Source organism: Suncus etruscus, chromosome 20 (assembly GCF_024139225.1).
Source record: "Suncus etruscus isolate mSunEtr1 chromosome 20, mSunEtr1.pri.cur, whole genome shotgun sequence".
In the NCBI taxonomy this organism is placed as follows: domain Eukaryota; kingdom Metazoa; phylum Chordata; class Mammalia; order Eulipotyphla; family Soricidae; genus Suncus; species Suncus etruscus.
In genome coordinates, this window is record NC_064867.1 from 43,176,448 (window position 1) to 43,190,897 (window position 14,450).

The following is a 14,450-nucleotide window of genomic DNA, read 5'->3' on the forward strand; positions in this document are numbered from 1 at the left end:
AGCTCAAAGCTGAGCAGCCAGAGGGAAACCCGCACCCCAGCTCCGCCCAGGCCCGGGCCAGCAAGTGACCTGCAGCTGGTGGTGTGCCCGCCTGCTGACCGACGCGTGCGGGATCAAAGGGTGGGAAGGGGTGGCAGGAGGTGGCAGGAACCTGGAGGTGTGAGCGAGCTTCCCAGGGATGGCTGGAGCGTGGGAGCGCAGAGGCCGCAGAGACCAACCCGGAGAGACAATCAGGGTTTTAGAGACCCAGCAGAGTGAGGCGAGAGAGAGCAGAGAACATTGTGGCAGGGCCTAGAGAGGAGAAAAGGAAGAGATTTTATGTGGATTGAGTAGAAGATGCGCTTTGAGGAGAGCAGAAAACAAGAGAGTTAGAGATGGAAAAATGGAAAGAAGAATAAGACTTGGAGGAGAGAGAGAGAGACAGAGACAGAGAGACAGAGAGATACAGAGAGACAGAGACAGGCTGACAGACAGACAATGACAGAGAAAGAGAGACAGAGTGAAAGGAGAGGGGAGACTGAAAGGGAGACAGAGGGAAGGAAGGAAAGAGAGTGAAAATAGAAAGAGAAAAGAGGGAGGAGAGAGCTCATCCCTGAGGGAAGCCGAGGCCTCCTGGGGACAGACATGGAGATCCTACCCACCCCCCAGGGTGGAGCCTAGAGGAGATGGCAGAAAGGAGGGTGGTGGGACTCACACTGGGCCTGAGAAAGTGAGGAGACATGGAACCAGGCTCAAACTCTGGGAGATCATAGCAATGTTGGATAATAGTATTTACTGAAGACGAGGGACCTAGACAGTGGTGCAGGAATATTGGGCCTTTTATTTTTTAATCCTAAGATTATGAAAATGATGGTTGGTGTGGTGTAGTGACAATATACACCTAAAATGTAAATGTTGGAATAAACCATGTCTCTGCATTTAAGGAAGGAGTGAATTTAAATAGGAATGAAAAAGCACTATTCAACTGATCCCTGGGGCTGGAGAGATAGCACAGTGGTAGGGTGTTTGCCTTGCATGCAGCTGACCAGGGAGGGACCCAGTTTGATTCCCAGCATTCCATATAGTCCCCCACCCAGTCTCCCCTGAAGGAAAGAACTCTTCCATTGAACCACCCATGCAAACAATGGAACCTTGCAGGAACCTATCTATGAGTGTGGTTGGGTGGTCAGTGTAAGGTCAGAGACTAGGCAGAGGAGTCAGGAGTGGCGCCAGAGTCGAAGTGTTTGGAGGCCCCCCTCCCATCCTTTCTCCCACCAGGATCCGGCAGCCAGGCCATAAAATTGCCCCATATGGCTGGGGGGTGGCCCCACACCCAGGTGCTAATAGCCCTGTGCCCCAAGCCTCAAGTGCAGGTGAGAAAAACTCAGCCCAAGCACAGGTTCCCAAGGAGGGGGGCTAGTGGGGGAGACTAGGGCCACACATCTGGCTCCCATTTGGCCCAGGTAGAGGGAATGGCGGTGCTAGGGCCAGGATCCCAAATGGAAGCAGCTTCCCCAAGGTTCAGGCCGCTCTGGGCTCAGGGTTTGTAAGGCAGGCTCCAAACAAACGTACAGAAGCAGCAACTTCTGAGACTCAGAGGACACCAGCATGGCATAGATTCCTTCTTCCCATTTCTAACCCAACTATTTTGCAACTCAATTTGCCTCCTTGTCTGAAGTGTCTCTCACACTGGCTAGCCCATTAAATCTCCCCCCAGACCCCCTAAGAGTTTTGGGCCACACCCGGTATTGGTCACACTCTGGAATTACTCCTGGTGGGTTCAGGGGATGTTATGGATGCCTGGGGTCAAACCTGGGTTCAACTGGCTGTGTTCAAGGCAAATGCCCAGAACCTTCAGCTACATCTTTCTTTCTTTCTTCTCTTTCTTTTTTTTTTTTTGGCTTTTGGGCCACACCCATTTGACGCTCAGGGGTTACTCCTGGCTATGCACTCAGAAATCGCTCCTGGCTTCTTGGGGGACCATATGGGACGCCGGGGGATCGAACCGCGGTCCTTCCTAGGCTAGCGCAGGCAAGGCAGGCACCTTACCTCCAGCGCCACCGCCCGGCCCCCTCCCTCCCTCCCTCCCTCCCTCCCTCCCTCCCTCCCTTCCTTCCTTCCTTCCTTCCTTCCTTCCTTCCTTCCTTCCTTCCTTCCTCCTTCCTCCTTCCTCCCTCCCTCCCTCCCTCCCTCCCTCCCTCCCTCCCTCCCTCTCTCTCTCTCTCTCTCTCTCTCTCTCTCTCTCTCTCTCTCTTTCTTTCTTTCTTCCACATTGATTTGCAGTAATGGTCATCTTATGTATTTATTTATTTGGTTTTTGGGCCACATCCAGTGATGCTCAGGGGTTAATCTTGGCTCTGCACTTAGAAATTGCTCCTGGCAGGCTCGGGGGACCATATGGGATTCCGGGATTTGAACCACCGGCCGTCCTGGATGGGCTGTGTGCAAGGCCAATGCCCTACTGCTGTGCTATCTCTCCAGCCCCTATTAAATAAAATAAAATATTTAATTACATTTTTTTGGGCCACACCTGGCTATGCTCAAGTTACTCCTGGCTTTGCACCCCGGAATTACTCTTGGCACCCAGGAATTACTCTTGGCTGACTCAGGGAACCTTATGGGTTACCAGGATCAAACCCCGGTGGGCCACAAACAAGGCAAGTGCCCTACCAGCTGTACTATTGCTCTGACCTTCTTACTACTGCTCTGATCTCCTTTAAATCTTGATTTTACCTTCTCAGGCATCTTGAGTGGAGTAGTTTATCCATCATTCCACAGAGGGCTGTACTCTTGGCTTTCTATTTTGTATGTTTTTGTTGTCTATTTTCTATTTTGGCCTTTTAAGAACATATTACTTCCTGTTCCCCTCTGGTCTGGAGAGGTCTTCTGGAGGGGAAAAAAAAAAAGGAGCAACCTTGGGTCAGGTGTCCTGCAATATTGAACGCGAATTTTTGATAACTATTCTTGAATTAAACACTTTTGGTTTTTGGGTTACACCCAGCAATGCTCAGGGGTTATTCCTGGCTCCAGGCTCAGAAATTGCTCCTGGCAGGCACGGAAAACCATATGAGACTCTGGGATTTGAACCGATGACCTCCTGCATAAAAGGCAACCCTTACCTCCATGCTATCTCTCCGGCTTCCCAATTCATTTTTTTTTTTTTTTTTTGGTGGTTTTTGGGTCACACCCGGCAATGCTCAGGGTTTTTTCCTGGCTCCGTGCTCAGAAATTGCTCCTGGCAGGCACGGGGGACCATATGGGACGCCGGGATTCGAACCGATGACCTTCTGCATGAAAGGTAAATGCCTTACCTCCATGCTATCTCTCCGGCCCCGAATTGAACACTTCTAAGTGGGGGCCGGAGCAGTGGTGCAAGTGTTAGGGCATTTGCCTTGCATGCACTAACTTAGAACAGACCTTGGCTGGATCCCCTGGCATCCCATATGGCATCCCCCAGGCCGGGAGCGATTTCTGAGCACATAGCCAGGAGTAACCCCTGAGTGTCATCGGGTATGGCCCAAAAAGCAAACAAACAATATACTTCGATGTGCAATAATCTCTTTTTTCTATTCATGTTTCAAAGCCTTGCTGTCTCTTCTTTGAGGTTTCCCCTTTCCCAGTTCTAATCCAGGGAGGCCTGCACCCCAGTGCCTACTTCACTCTACATTTTTTTTTTGGGCCACACCCCAGGTGATGCTCAGGGGTTACACTTGGCTATGTGCTCAGAAATCGCTCCTGGCTTGTGGGGACCATAAGAGGCGCCGGGGGATAGAAACTCGGCCCATCCTAGGTTAGCGTGTGCAAGGCAGACGCCCTACTGCTTGCGCCACCACTCTGCCCCTAATTCAATATAGTTCTTTTTTTTCTTTTTTTGGTTTGTGAGCCACATCCGGCAGCACTCTGGGGTCACTTCAGGCTCTGTGCTCAGAAATTATTTCTTTAGTAGCAATGTGATAACACATGGTATTTTCCACTAGATGCTGGATCTGTAGTAAACATCTCACTCAGAAAGGACCAGAGATCATGATGACCACCAGATGTTAGGACAATTGAATAAAATCATTTTGTGGGTGGGTGGGAGGGGAACCTGGGACATTGGTGGGGGGAGAAGTGTATTGGTGAAGGATGGTGTACATTCTATGGCTGAAACTTAAATATGAACGATTTTGTAACCACGGTGCTTAAATACATTAATATGAATAAACATTTCAGGGGATAGAAAGATAAGGGCTGACTCAGGACCTACCACTATGCTATCTCTCCAGCCCCAAGACTGAGTTTTGGAGATTTCAGAACGTCTTTCCAAGTTTTGTCTCCTAGCCTCTCCAGTTCTCTCTCACCCTAAGAACCCCCACCTTCAGTGAGGCTCCATTTCATTATACAGCCTTATGGTCCTAAAACCAACCTGGACTGCAAATGCCCCTCATTTCCCACTCTCCCAACAACTGGGCTGCTGCTTCTCCTCCCCCTTGCGCTCCTCCCCTTTCCGGAGCCTCGTGCCTAGGTCTCAGGGACTCCCTGTGAAGCCCCCCCCCCCCAATTCCAACCCTCCCACCCCCATCCTGGAGCTCCTGGGCTATAAAGCCACTTGGAAAAGCAGGGACTCGGTCCATACCGGGGTCAGGAGGAGCCGATGGTTACCCAGGATCCAGCCCAGAATAGGGAAGGCCCAAAGGTGAGAGGTAGGAGGAGAGGGAACATCATCTGGCCATCTCAGGGCCACAGTGGGTCTAGCTGGGGCCTGAGATTATGGATCAGGAAAGAGGCAGGACTTGAAGGGGGAGAGCGGCCTAGGCCTAGACTAGAGGGACTCTAGGAGCCAGGCGCTGGGGTGGTATATGTAAAAAGATAAGGACCTAGGTGGAAGCAAAGGTCTAGGGGCTTGAGGGATAAAAATTGGGGCCTTGCTGCCTGATCAGAGTGAAGGGGGTGTGGAGTTTGAGTTAAAAAAATCCATATTCTCTCTGCTTCCTTCCTTCTTTCCCCTATCTTTCCTTCCCTCCCTCCTTCCCCCCTTCCTTAATTTTCTTCTTTCTTCCTTACTTCCTAAGTTTCCTCCCTGTTTCCCTCCTTCATTCCTGCCTTCCATATCCTTTTCTTCCCTTTTCCTTTCATCTTTAAAAAAAAGAAAGAAAGAAAAAATCAGAAAAACACAGAACTAAGGGAGGAGGGTGAAGCCAAAGCAAGCGAGCAAAACTTGGGGGAACCACCACTAAGGAGTAGTGAGTTTTCAGGGGCCTCTTAGAGAGAGATCCTTAGTGCAAGGTTGTTTGCAAGGCCCAGACGCTCAGCAGACACTTCTGAGTCCGGGGATGGGGAGGATGATAGTCCAGATAGACCCCGTTAGAGGAGGAGGTGGGTGGCTGTGGCCCCAGGTGATCTCTCTTTCTGCACTCAGGGCCTCTAACGGGGGGAGCGCCGTGCGGCCCACGTGTCTGATCCCCAGAGTTCTCCACTGAGACAGAGAGAAGCTGCGATCGAGATCGAGACGTAGAAAGAGAAGAAGGCTGGAAGGAGGGACAGACCCCGAGAGGGAGGAGGAGGGAGGACATCACAGAGCGAGGAGGCGAGCTCTAGATTGGGGCCCCATGGGTGTCTTGTCTTGTCTGTCATTCGGGAGGGAGGAGGAGCGAAGATGGGACGCCAGGGGGGGGGGGGATCGCCCGGATCAGGTCTTGGGGTGCTAGTATGGAGGATCTCGGGGCAAGGGGCGAAGATGGGACTGTCCCCAGCAACGGGATCCGGACCCCGGCTGGCTCGACGGCGCTGAGTTTCGGTCGGGTCGGCCCGCTCTTCTCCCTTTTCCTGCCGGTCGCAGATGCTGAAGCCGCTCGTAGAGAAGCGGCGCCGGGACCGCATCAATCGCAGCCTGGAAGAGCTGAGGCTGCTGCTGCTGGAGCGGACCCGGGACCAGGTCAGTCCTTCTGCCTACCAGGGGAACCCCCATCTCCCCCAAAGGCACCCCATCCTTCAGTGCCAGGGCTTCCTGCTGGGGTGGGGTGGGGTGGGGAGGGGTGGGGATGGAGTGCTGAGTGACGATCCGGCGCTGTAGGGCACCCCGATTCCGGGTGGATCCCACCCTAGATCCTAGATTTCCCCCCTTGCTGTCAGAATGCCAAATTCCTTGACACCTCTGGGGTTTGTGAATTTCACTTCCGGCTTGTCAATTTCAGCCTCAGGGCTGGTTAATTTCAGTCCCAGGGCTGGTTAATATCAGTTTGACGGCTGGTCAATTTCAACCAGAAGGTTGGTTAATTCCAGCTGAGAACTGGTTAATTTCACCCCGAGGGCTGAAGGCTAGTCAATTTCAACCCCAGGGCTTGTTAATTTCAGTCCCAGAGCGGGTTAATTTCAGCCTCAGGGCTGGTCAATTTTAGCATCGGTGTTGGTTAATTTCAGACCCAGGGCTAGTTAATTTCAATCTGCTGGTCAATTTCAGTCCGAGGGCTGGTTAATTTCAGTCTTGAAGGCTGGTAAGTTTCAGTCCAAGGGCTGGTTAATTTCAACTGAGAACTGGTTAATTTCAATTCGGGGGCTGTCAGTTTTAACCCTAGGGCTTGTTAATTTCAGCCCCAGAGCTGGTCAATTTCAGCCTCAGGGCTCGTCAATTTCGGCATCGGAGTTGGTTAATTTCAGACCTAGGGCTAGTTAATTTCAGTCCACTGGTCAATTTCAACCTGAATGCTGGTCAATTTTAGTCCGAGGGCTGGTTAATTTCAGTTTGACGGCTGGTCAATTTCAACCAGAAGGCTGGTTAATTTTAGTCCTAGAGCTGGTCAATTTCAGTCCTTCAGTCCGTGGGCTGGTTAATTTAAGTTTGATGGTTGGTCAATTTCAATCGGAGGGCTGGTCAATTTCAGCTCTAGGGCTAGTTAATTTCAGTCCGCTGGTCAATCTCAGCCCCAGGGCTGGTTAATATCAGCCCAAAGGCTGGTTAATTTCACCCTTGAGCTGGTTGATTTCAGTCCTAAGGCTGGTCAATTTTAGTTCCAGAGCTTGTTAATTTCAGACTCAGGGCTGGTCAATTTCAGTCCTAGAGCTGGTCAATTTCAACCAGAGAGAGGGCTGGTTGATTTCAGCCTCAGAGCTGGTTAATTTCAGTTTGATGATGAAAGCTGGTTAATTTCCGTTCCAGGGCTGGTCCATTTCAATTCAAGGGCTGGTCAATTTCAGCATCGGGGCTGGTTAATGTCAGTGCTGAATTCAGTCCCAGGGCTGGTCAGTTTCAGACTCAAGGCTGGTCAATTTCAGTTTGACATCTGGTTAATTTCAGCCCCAGAGCTGGTTGATTTCACTTTGACGGCTGACGGCTGGTTATTGTCAGCCCCAGGGCTGGTCAGTTTCAGCCTCTGGCTCTTTCTCCCTAGTTCCTCCGGCTGGGTCTTCCCAAAACAGTGCTCAGAGGGTGGTTAATCAATGAATCAATGTTCCTCTTCCTGTCAATCTCGCTGCGGAGATTTGTGGGAGGTTCGATCCCTTTCCTCCTCCTGCAGCTCTGGGTTCGGCTCCATCCCCTTCCCTTCGGGTTGGCCAGCAAGTTTTCATCTCAGGCACCGGTGCGCCCAGGCCTGACCTTGAGACGTTGGCTAGCTAGCTAGATCCATCACTCACCCCATTTCGCAGTCACATCCCGCGCGATCGGTGATGGGGGGCGGGGCACCCCCAGCTCCCGCTCCCTTTTCCCTTCTTCCCTTCTTCCCCCAGCCACTTTCCCCATTTCTCCCCACCCCCTTTTCTGTCTTTTCCGTGCCCTGCCTGCCTGCCTGCCTACCTGTATGTAGAACCTCCGGAACCCGAAGCTGGAGAAAGCCGAGATCCTGGAGTTCGCCGTGGGCTACCTGCGGGAGAGAAGCCGGGTGGAGCCCCCCGGTACAGTGACGGGGGTGGCCGAGGGGGGCTTGCCGTGTCCGGGGCGTAAGGGTGGGAGAAATTGGGCCTGCTCCTAAGGCCAGACTTTAATAACAGGCCTTCTCTGTCTGTGTCTCCCTCCTCTCCTCTCTGTCCGCCTGTCTGTCCGCCTGCCTACCTGTCCATCTATCTGCCTGCCTGTCCACCTGTCTGTCTTCTGTTTGCTTGTCTGCCTGCCTTTCCTCCTGTCTGTCTGCCTGTCTTCTGTGCCTGCCTGTCCACTTGCCTGTCCTCCTGTCTGTCTGACTACCTATCTTCTGTCTGTCTGCCTGTCCACCTATCTGTCTGCCTGTCCTCCTGTCTGTCCTGTTTGCCTGTCTGTCCACCTGTCTTCTGTCTGCCTGCCTGCCTGTCCACCTGTCTGTCCACCTGTCTGTCTTCTGTTTGCTTGTCTGCCTGCCTGTCCTCCTGTCTGTCTGTCTGCCTGTCTTCCTGTCCACCTGTCTGTCCTCCTGTCCGCCTGCCTGCCTTCTGTCCTCCTGTCTGTCTGTCCTCCTGTCTGTCTGTCTGCCTGTCCTGTTTGCCTGTCTGTCCACCTGTCTTCTGCCTGCCTGTCCTCCTGTCGGTCTGCCTGTCTGCTTGCCTGTCCTCCTGTCTGCCCTCCTGTCTGCCTGTCTGTCCACCTGTCTTCTGTCTGCCTGCCTCTCCTCCTGTCTGTCCTCCTGTCTGCCTGTCTTCTGTCTGCCCTTCTGCCTGTCTGTCTTTCTGCCTGTCCTCCTGTCTGCCTGTCCGCCTGTCTGTCCGCCTACCTGTCCGTCCTCCTGTCTGTCTGCCTGTCTGCCTGTCTGTCCACCTGCCTGTCTGCCTGTCTGTCCACCTGCCTGTCTGTCCATCTGTGTATCCACCTGTCTGTCCTCCTGTTTGCCTATCTGTTTGCCTGTCTGTCCACCTGTCTTCTGTCTGTCTGCCTGCCTGTCCACCTCTCTGTCTTTCTGTCTTCTGTCTGCCTGTCCACCTCTCTGTCTTTCTGTCTTCTGTCTGCCTCCTGTCTGTTCTCCTGTCTGTCTTCTGTCTGCCTGCCTATCCTCCTGTCTGTTCTCCTGTCCTTCTGCCTGTCTGCCTGCCTGTCCTGCTTGCCTGTCTGCCTGCCTGTCCACCTGTCTTTTGTCTACCTGTCTGTCCTCCTGCCTGTCCACCTGTCTGTCTGTCTGCCTGTCCATCTGTCTTCTGCCTACCTGCCTGTCTGTCCTCTTGTCTGTCTTCTGTCTGCCTGCCTGCCTGTCTGTCCACCTGCCTGTCCTCCTGTCTGCCTGCCTGTCCTCCTGCCTGCCTGTCTACCTGTCTTCTGTCTATACTCCTGTCTGCCTACCTGTCCACCTGTCTTCTGCCTGCCTGCCTGTCCACCTATCTGTCTGTCTGTCTGTCTGACTCCCTGTCTGTCTGTTCACCTGCCTGCCTGTCTGTCTGTCTGCCCTTCTGTCCACCTGTCTCTATCTGTCCGTCCTCCCTCCCCCTGGCCCCTGCCCTGTCCCGATCGCTCTTTCGTCCTCCAGGGCTGCCCCGATCCCCAGCCCCGGACGCCGAGACCCTGGCCAGCTGCTACCTCTCCGGCTTCCGAGAGTGTCTGCTCCGCCTGGCAGCCTTCGCCCACGATGCCAGCCCGGCTACCCGAGCCCAGCTTCTGTCAGCGCTGCAGGGATACCTGCACCCCAAGTCCCGGCGGCCCCTGGACCCCGCAGCCCCGAGCCCCCTCTTCTCCTGCTCCTGCTCCCCGAAGTTGTCCCCCTGCTCCCCCGGAGCCGGTGATCGCCAGGCCCAGGCGGCTCCTCTCCCCGGACTGCTGGTCCCAGACAAGGCTGCCATGCCACCACCTCCACCGCCTCCACCACCACCGCCACCGCCGCCACCCGCCTTCTGGAGACCGTGGCCCTGAGTTTTGGGGGGCGATTGGGGGGCAAGGGGAGCCTGGGGCGCGTGGGTGCGGCGCGTGGGTGAGATGTGGTTCTATATGAGAGTATCTATATAAATATATATTTCTCCTGATCGGTCCCTGACCCTGTCCCTGTCTCCCTGGGCCAGGCCTAGTAGTAGGCCTGAAGCCTACTAGTAGGCCCAGCCCTGCTTCTGAACCCCAATTCCCCCCACAATCTTCCCTAGAGCAAGGAATAAAGTGTTTCTCAAAGCCCCTTGTGTCCCCCCAAGTGGCCCCGAGTAGGCCCCAGCCCGGCTGGCCTTTCTCTCTTGACTTCCATCTCTTCCTCTCTTCCCTCTTCTCCTGACTCCCAAAGCACCCCCAAGGCCTTGCTGCTCTTCCCACCAGCCTCTCTGCCTTTAGGGGGGCAACCAGGTAAGTAAGAGAGCTCACAGCAAAGACTATTATTCATTAATATTCATTCGTTATTAGGCTAATTAATAACAGTCTAATACAATAAAAAATAGTCTAATCCTGGAAGTGGGAAAGCTTGAAGGATGTTTCCAGATGGACCAGCTAAGAAGGAAGGAGCTTTGATTTTGATTTCTTATGGATTCATGGATTTTGATTTTGATTTCTTATGGAGAGAAAAAGGTACCCCATAGTTGGGCATCATGCGTGTCTTGTCATTATTTTATTTTGATTTCTTATGGGGAGAAAAAGGCATCCCAGAGTTGGGCATCGTGTGTGACTTGTCATTTTTTTAAATTTTGATGCCCATCGTTGGGCATCATGAGTTTTATTTCAAGATGAGGGAAAGCAAAAGTGGTTGAGAAACTTAGAAACACTTTCCAACAGCACCTGGGGGAGAGAGGAAGACAGAAAGAAAGACAGAAAGAAAGAAGAGAAAAGCTCTCGGTATCACAAGGAAATCTGTGCCAATGATTGTGTCTCCAATAAAGGCATTCATACAATCGCAGAAGGTTTTTTATTTTGATTTTCTTAGCAAGCTCTCTTTTTATTTTAAGGAGATTTTTAAAAAAAATGAATAAATATAAGAGTTTTTAAATAAAATACAATAAAAAAGGTGTGTGTGTATGTGGCAGTGGTTGTTGTCTGCATAGGCCACACAGGCAGAATTTGGGGGAAAAAGTAGAAAGGAAAAAAATAAATAAAATCTTGGGTTTGAAGGAATGAATGAGTCTTTTTAATAAATAAAAATGATATAAAAGATTTAAAACAAAAGGAAAAAAATGAAAACAAAAAACAAAAAAAAATCAATAAAGGAGAAAAAGTTGATTAAAAAATAAGAGGGAAAACAAAACCAAAACTCCCCTGAAGCGTACTAAAACCGACTCTGGTGGGATTCGAACCCACAACCTTTGAATCGCTCTCTCGTCTCTAGAAGTCCAATGCGCTATCCATTGCGCCACAGAGCCACCTGGTGGGGCGGCGGCGCCTTCACAGCTTACGGGGACGAGGAGCGGCTCGGGGGAAGGAGACCGGAAGTGGGGCGTGGCCCTAGGGTCATGTGACCGAAGGCGGAAGCACGGGCGGGCGGGACTTCCGGTGAGGGCAAAAAAAAAAAAAAAAAAAAAAAGACAACCAAAATAAGGTGCAGAGAGTAAAATCGAATTGATCAGACCCGCTGGTTACTTTCTTTGGGGTGCTTTCAACTCCGGCGCACCCCATTTTATTTTATTTCTGCATTTATTTTGCACCCCCTTTTATTTATTTTGCACCCCGCCTTATTTATTGATTTTGCACCCCACTTTATTTTTTATTTTTGCACCCCACTTTATGTATTTTGCACCCACTTTGGTTTTCTTTATTTTAGCACCCCCATTATCTATTAATTTCTTTTTGCTCCCTACTTCATTTTTATTCGTTTGACACCCCACTTTATTATTTACTCATTTATGCACCCCACTTTCATTTTATTTATTTATTTTATTTCACCCCACTTATTTTTGCACCCACTTTATTTTTATTGATTTATTTGCACCCCACTTTATTAACCTATTTCTGCACCCCACTTTATTTTTATTCATTTCACACCCCACTTTATTATTTACTTATACTTATTTACGCACCCCACTTTATTTTTTCCCCATCCCTCCCCTTCCCACTTTATTTTTCATTTATTTTGCACCTCACTTTATTTTATTTTTCTCACTTTATTTTTAATTTATTTTGCACCCCACTTTATTTTCTTTCATTTACACCCCACTTTATTATTTATTTATTTATACATCCCACTTTATTTTCTCACCCCACTTATTTATTTTTGCACCCCACTTTATTTTTAATTTATTTTGCACCTCACTGTGTTTTTAATGTCGTTTGCAACCCACTTTATTTTTTTTATGGATTCATTTTTGCACCCCACTTTATTTCTTTTTATGTTTTGCACCCCACTTTAGAGGTGAATGAATGGCCTGTCCCCTTCTTGGAAGTCAACTTGCTCCTGTGCCCTTGCCTGGGGTTTCTTTGGCTGTGGTCTGCTTTGTCTTTGGAATCTTGGGGTGCCAGCCCCACTTCTGCCTTCCAGTCTCTTAGGAAGACTACGGGGCGGCCGCCTCCTAGCGTAGGTAGCGTGGCCGAGCGGTCTAAGGCGCTGGATTTAGGCTCCAGTCTCTCCGGAGGCGTGGGTTCGAATCCCACCGCTGCCAGGCATCAGTTTTTCCCCAGAGGGGGAAGAAGATAATCTCATCTCTAATCATTTGTTTTAGTGATTTCTTGTGCGGGGTTCATTCAGTTCAGTCCTAGTCGCTCATTCTGCAAAGTTGCATGAAATCCTAGTCCTGTCTTTGGCAAAAAAAATGATGGAAAAAACCTAAGGTTCCACCGAGATTTGAACTCGGATCGCTGGATTCAGAGTCCAGAGTGCTAACCATTACACCATGGAACCTCGCTGTGGCCTGGATCCTCTGGGATCCCAGATATTGTTGGGGGTGCTCAGTCTGTGTCTCCCCCCCCCCCCCAGCAGGCTCTTTGAGCAAACACTAGGCCCAAGGATGCTTGAGGCCTGCACCAACTCCTTCAAATCATAGCTGCAACATGCTACATGTATGACATTGTCTTCTCCACACATGGGATGACTCAGAGACTGCTTTATTGACTAAAACATACAAAAAAATGGACAGTACCCCCAAATTTTAATAACTCCCAAAGCCTGATGGCTTCTCAAAACTTGATCCTTGAGTCTAAGCAAGTGTCATTTCCTTCATTTCTCCCATTTCTGTTTGCTATTTAAGCTACAAAACTTCAATTTGTATCTAGGATCTTGCTCTGGCATATTTTTATTTATTTTTTCTGAGATATGCAGTGGAGGACTGGGTAAAAGATATCTCAGAAAAAAATAAAAATAAAGAAAAATATATATTAATATTTAAGCATTTAGGAGCAGTTTCTTTCCAAAACCAGTAAGTAAAACTACGCACATATATAAACATTCTATTTTTTTTTTAATATTTAAGCATTTAGGAGCAGTTTCTTTGTAAAACAAGTAAGTAAAGCTATTTATGAACTCCCTTCCTCTTTGTCTTGTTGAAAAGAAAATAAGTAAGGTTTGCTTTTAAAGTTCCCCAAAAGTGAAGAAGGGGAAGAAGAAGAAAATGAACAAGAGGAGGAGAAAGAGAAGAAAAGAAGAGAAAGAAGTAGAAGAGGAGGAGGAAGAAGAAGAAGAGGAAAGAAGAGGAGAAAGGGGAAGAAGAGAAAGAAGAAAGAAAAGAGACAATGGGAAGATGGATTTTTCATTTCTTTTCTTCTCAAGTTGTCTTTGAGCACCTAATTGTAGGCCTGGTTGCTGTTAAAAAATAAAATAGGATAAATAAAATGAAATACAAATAAATAAAATAATAAAATAAATAATAAAAAACAAAAAACTAAATAAAATAAAAACTAAACTAAATAGAATAAGATAAAATAGGTAAAATAAAAAATGAAATTAATAATAAAATAGTAAGATTAAAATGAGTAAAATAAAAATAAATAAACAAAATAAAATACAATGAAATAAAATCAATAAAGAAAAAAGTAACTTCCGCCCGAACAGGGACTTGAACCCTGGACCCTCAGATTAAAAGTCTGATGCTCTACCGACTGAGCTATCCGGGCTCTGCCCCAGGAGCCTCCGCAGGCCGCACAAGATGCGTCTGGCGGCAGCTGCGCCTGCGCCACAGAGCTTGTCAGGGCTTGTCACAGCCTCTCTGTCTTTCTGTCTGTCTCTCTCTTTCTCTTTCTCTCTATCTGTTTCTCTCTCTATCTGTCTCTCTCTCTGTTTCTTTCTGTCTCTCTCTGTCTCACTCTGTCTCTCCCCTCTCCCTCTCTCTGTCTCTCTCTCCTCTCTTTCTCTCTATCTCTGTCTGTCTCTCTCTGTTTCTCTCTGTCTCTCTCTCTCTCTGTCTCTCTCTCCTCTCTTTCTATCTCTGTTTCTCTGTCTCTCTGTTTCTGTCTGTCTCTCTATCTCTGTTTCTCTCTCTCTCCCTCTCTCTCCCTCTCTCTGTCTCACTCTGTCTCTCTCTTCTCCCTCTCTCCCTCCCTCTCTCTCTCCTCTTTCTCTCTATCTCTGTTTCTCTCTGTCTCTCTCCTCTCCCTCTCTCCCTCTCTCTGTCTCTCTCTGTCTGTCTGTCTCTCTCTGTCTCTCTGCCTCTCTCCTCTCCCTCCCTCTCTCTGTCTCTCTGCCTCTCTCTGTTTGTCTCTCTGTCTC

The 14,450-nt window shown here is 49.4% G+C and overlaps 1 protein-coding gene and 4 non-coding genes across 5 annotated transcripts; 2 read left to right on the forward strand and 3 right to left on the reverse strand.

Annotated features, from left to right (window-relative positions):
- The first annotated feature begins 5,635 nt into the window (after positions 1–5,635).
- On the forward strand, positions 5,636–10,009 carry HES7 (hes family bHLH transcription factor 7). Its single transcript, XM_049766192.1, has 3 exons — positions 5,636–5,893; positions 7,761–7,848; positions 9,381–10,009. Exons 1-3 carry the CDS (start codon positions 5,798–5,800, stop codon positions 9,758–9,760), a joined length of 564 nt encoding a protein of 187 aa, XP_049622149.1. The 5' UTR covers positions 5,636–5,797; the 3' UTR covers positions 9,761–10,009.
- A 1,082-nt stretch (positions 10,010–11,091) lies between these two features.
- TRNAR-UCU (transfer RNA arginine (anticodon UCU)) lies at positions 11,092–11,178 on the reverse strand. Its single transcript is given in 2 exon segments — positions 11,092–11,127; positions 11,142–11,178. It is a non-coding gene; the product is annotated as a tRNA-Arg (tRNA).
- A 1,151-nt stretch (positions 11,179–12,329) lies between these two features.
- TRNAL-UAG (transfer RNA leucine (anticodon UAG)) lies at positions 12,330–12,411 on the forward strand. The gene has a single exon. It is a non-coding gene; the product is annotated as a tRNA-Leu (tRNA).
- A 167-nt stretch (positions 12,412–12,578) lies between these two features.
- Positions 12,579–12,650, reverse strand: TRNAQ-CUG (transfer RNA glutamine (anticodon CUG)). Its single transcript has one exon. It is a non-coding gene; the product is annotated as a tRNA-Gln (tRNA).
- Positions 12,651–13,785: 1,135 nt separating this feature from the next.
- TRNAK-UUU (transfer RNA lysine (anticodon UUU)) lies at positions 13,786–13,858 on the reverse strand. Its single transcript has one exon. It is a non-coding gene; the product is annotated as a tRNA-Lys (tRNA).
- Positions 13,859–14,450: the final 592 nt, after the last annotated feature.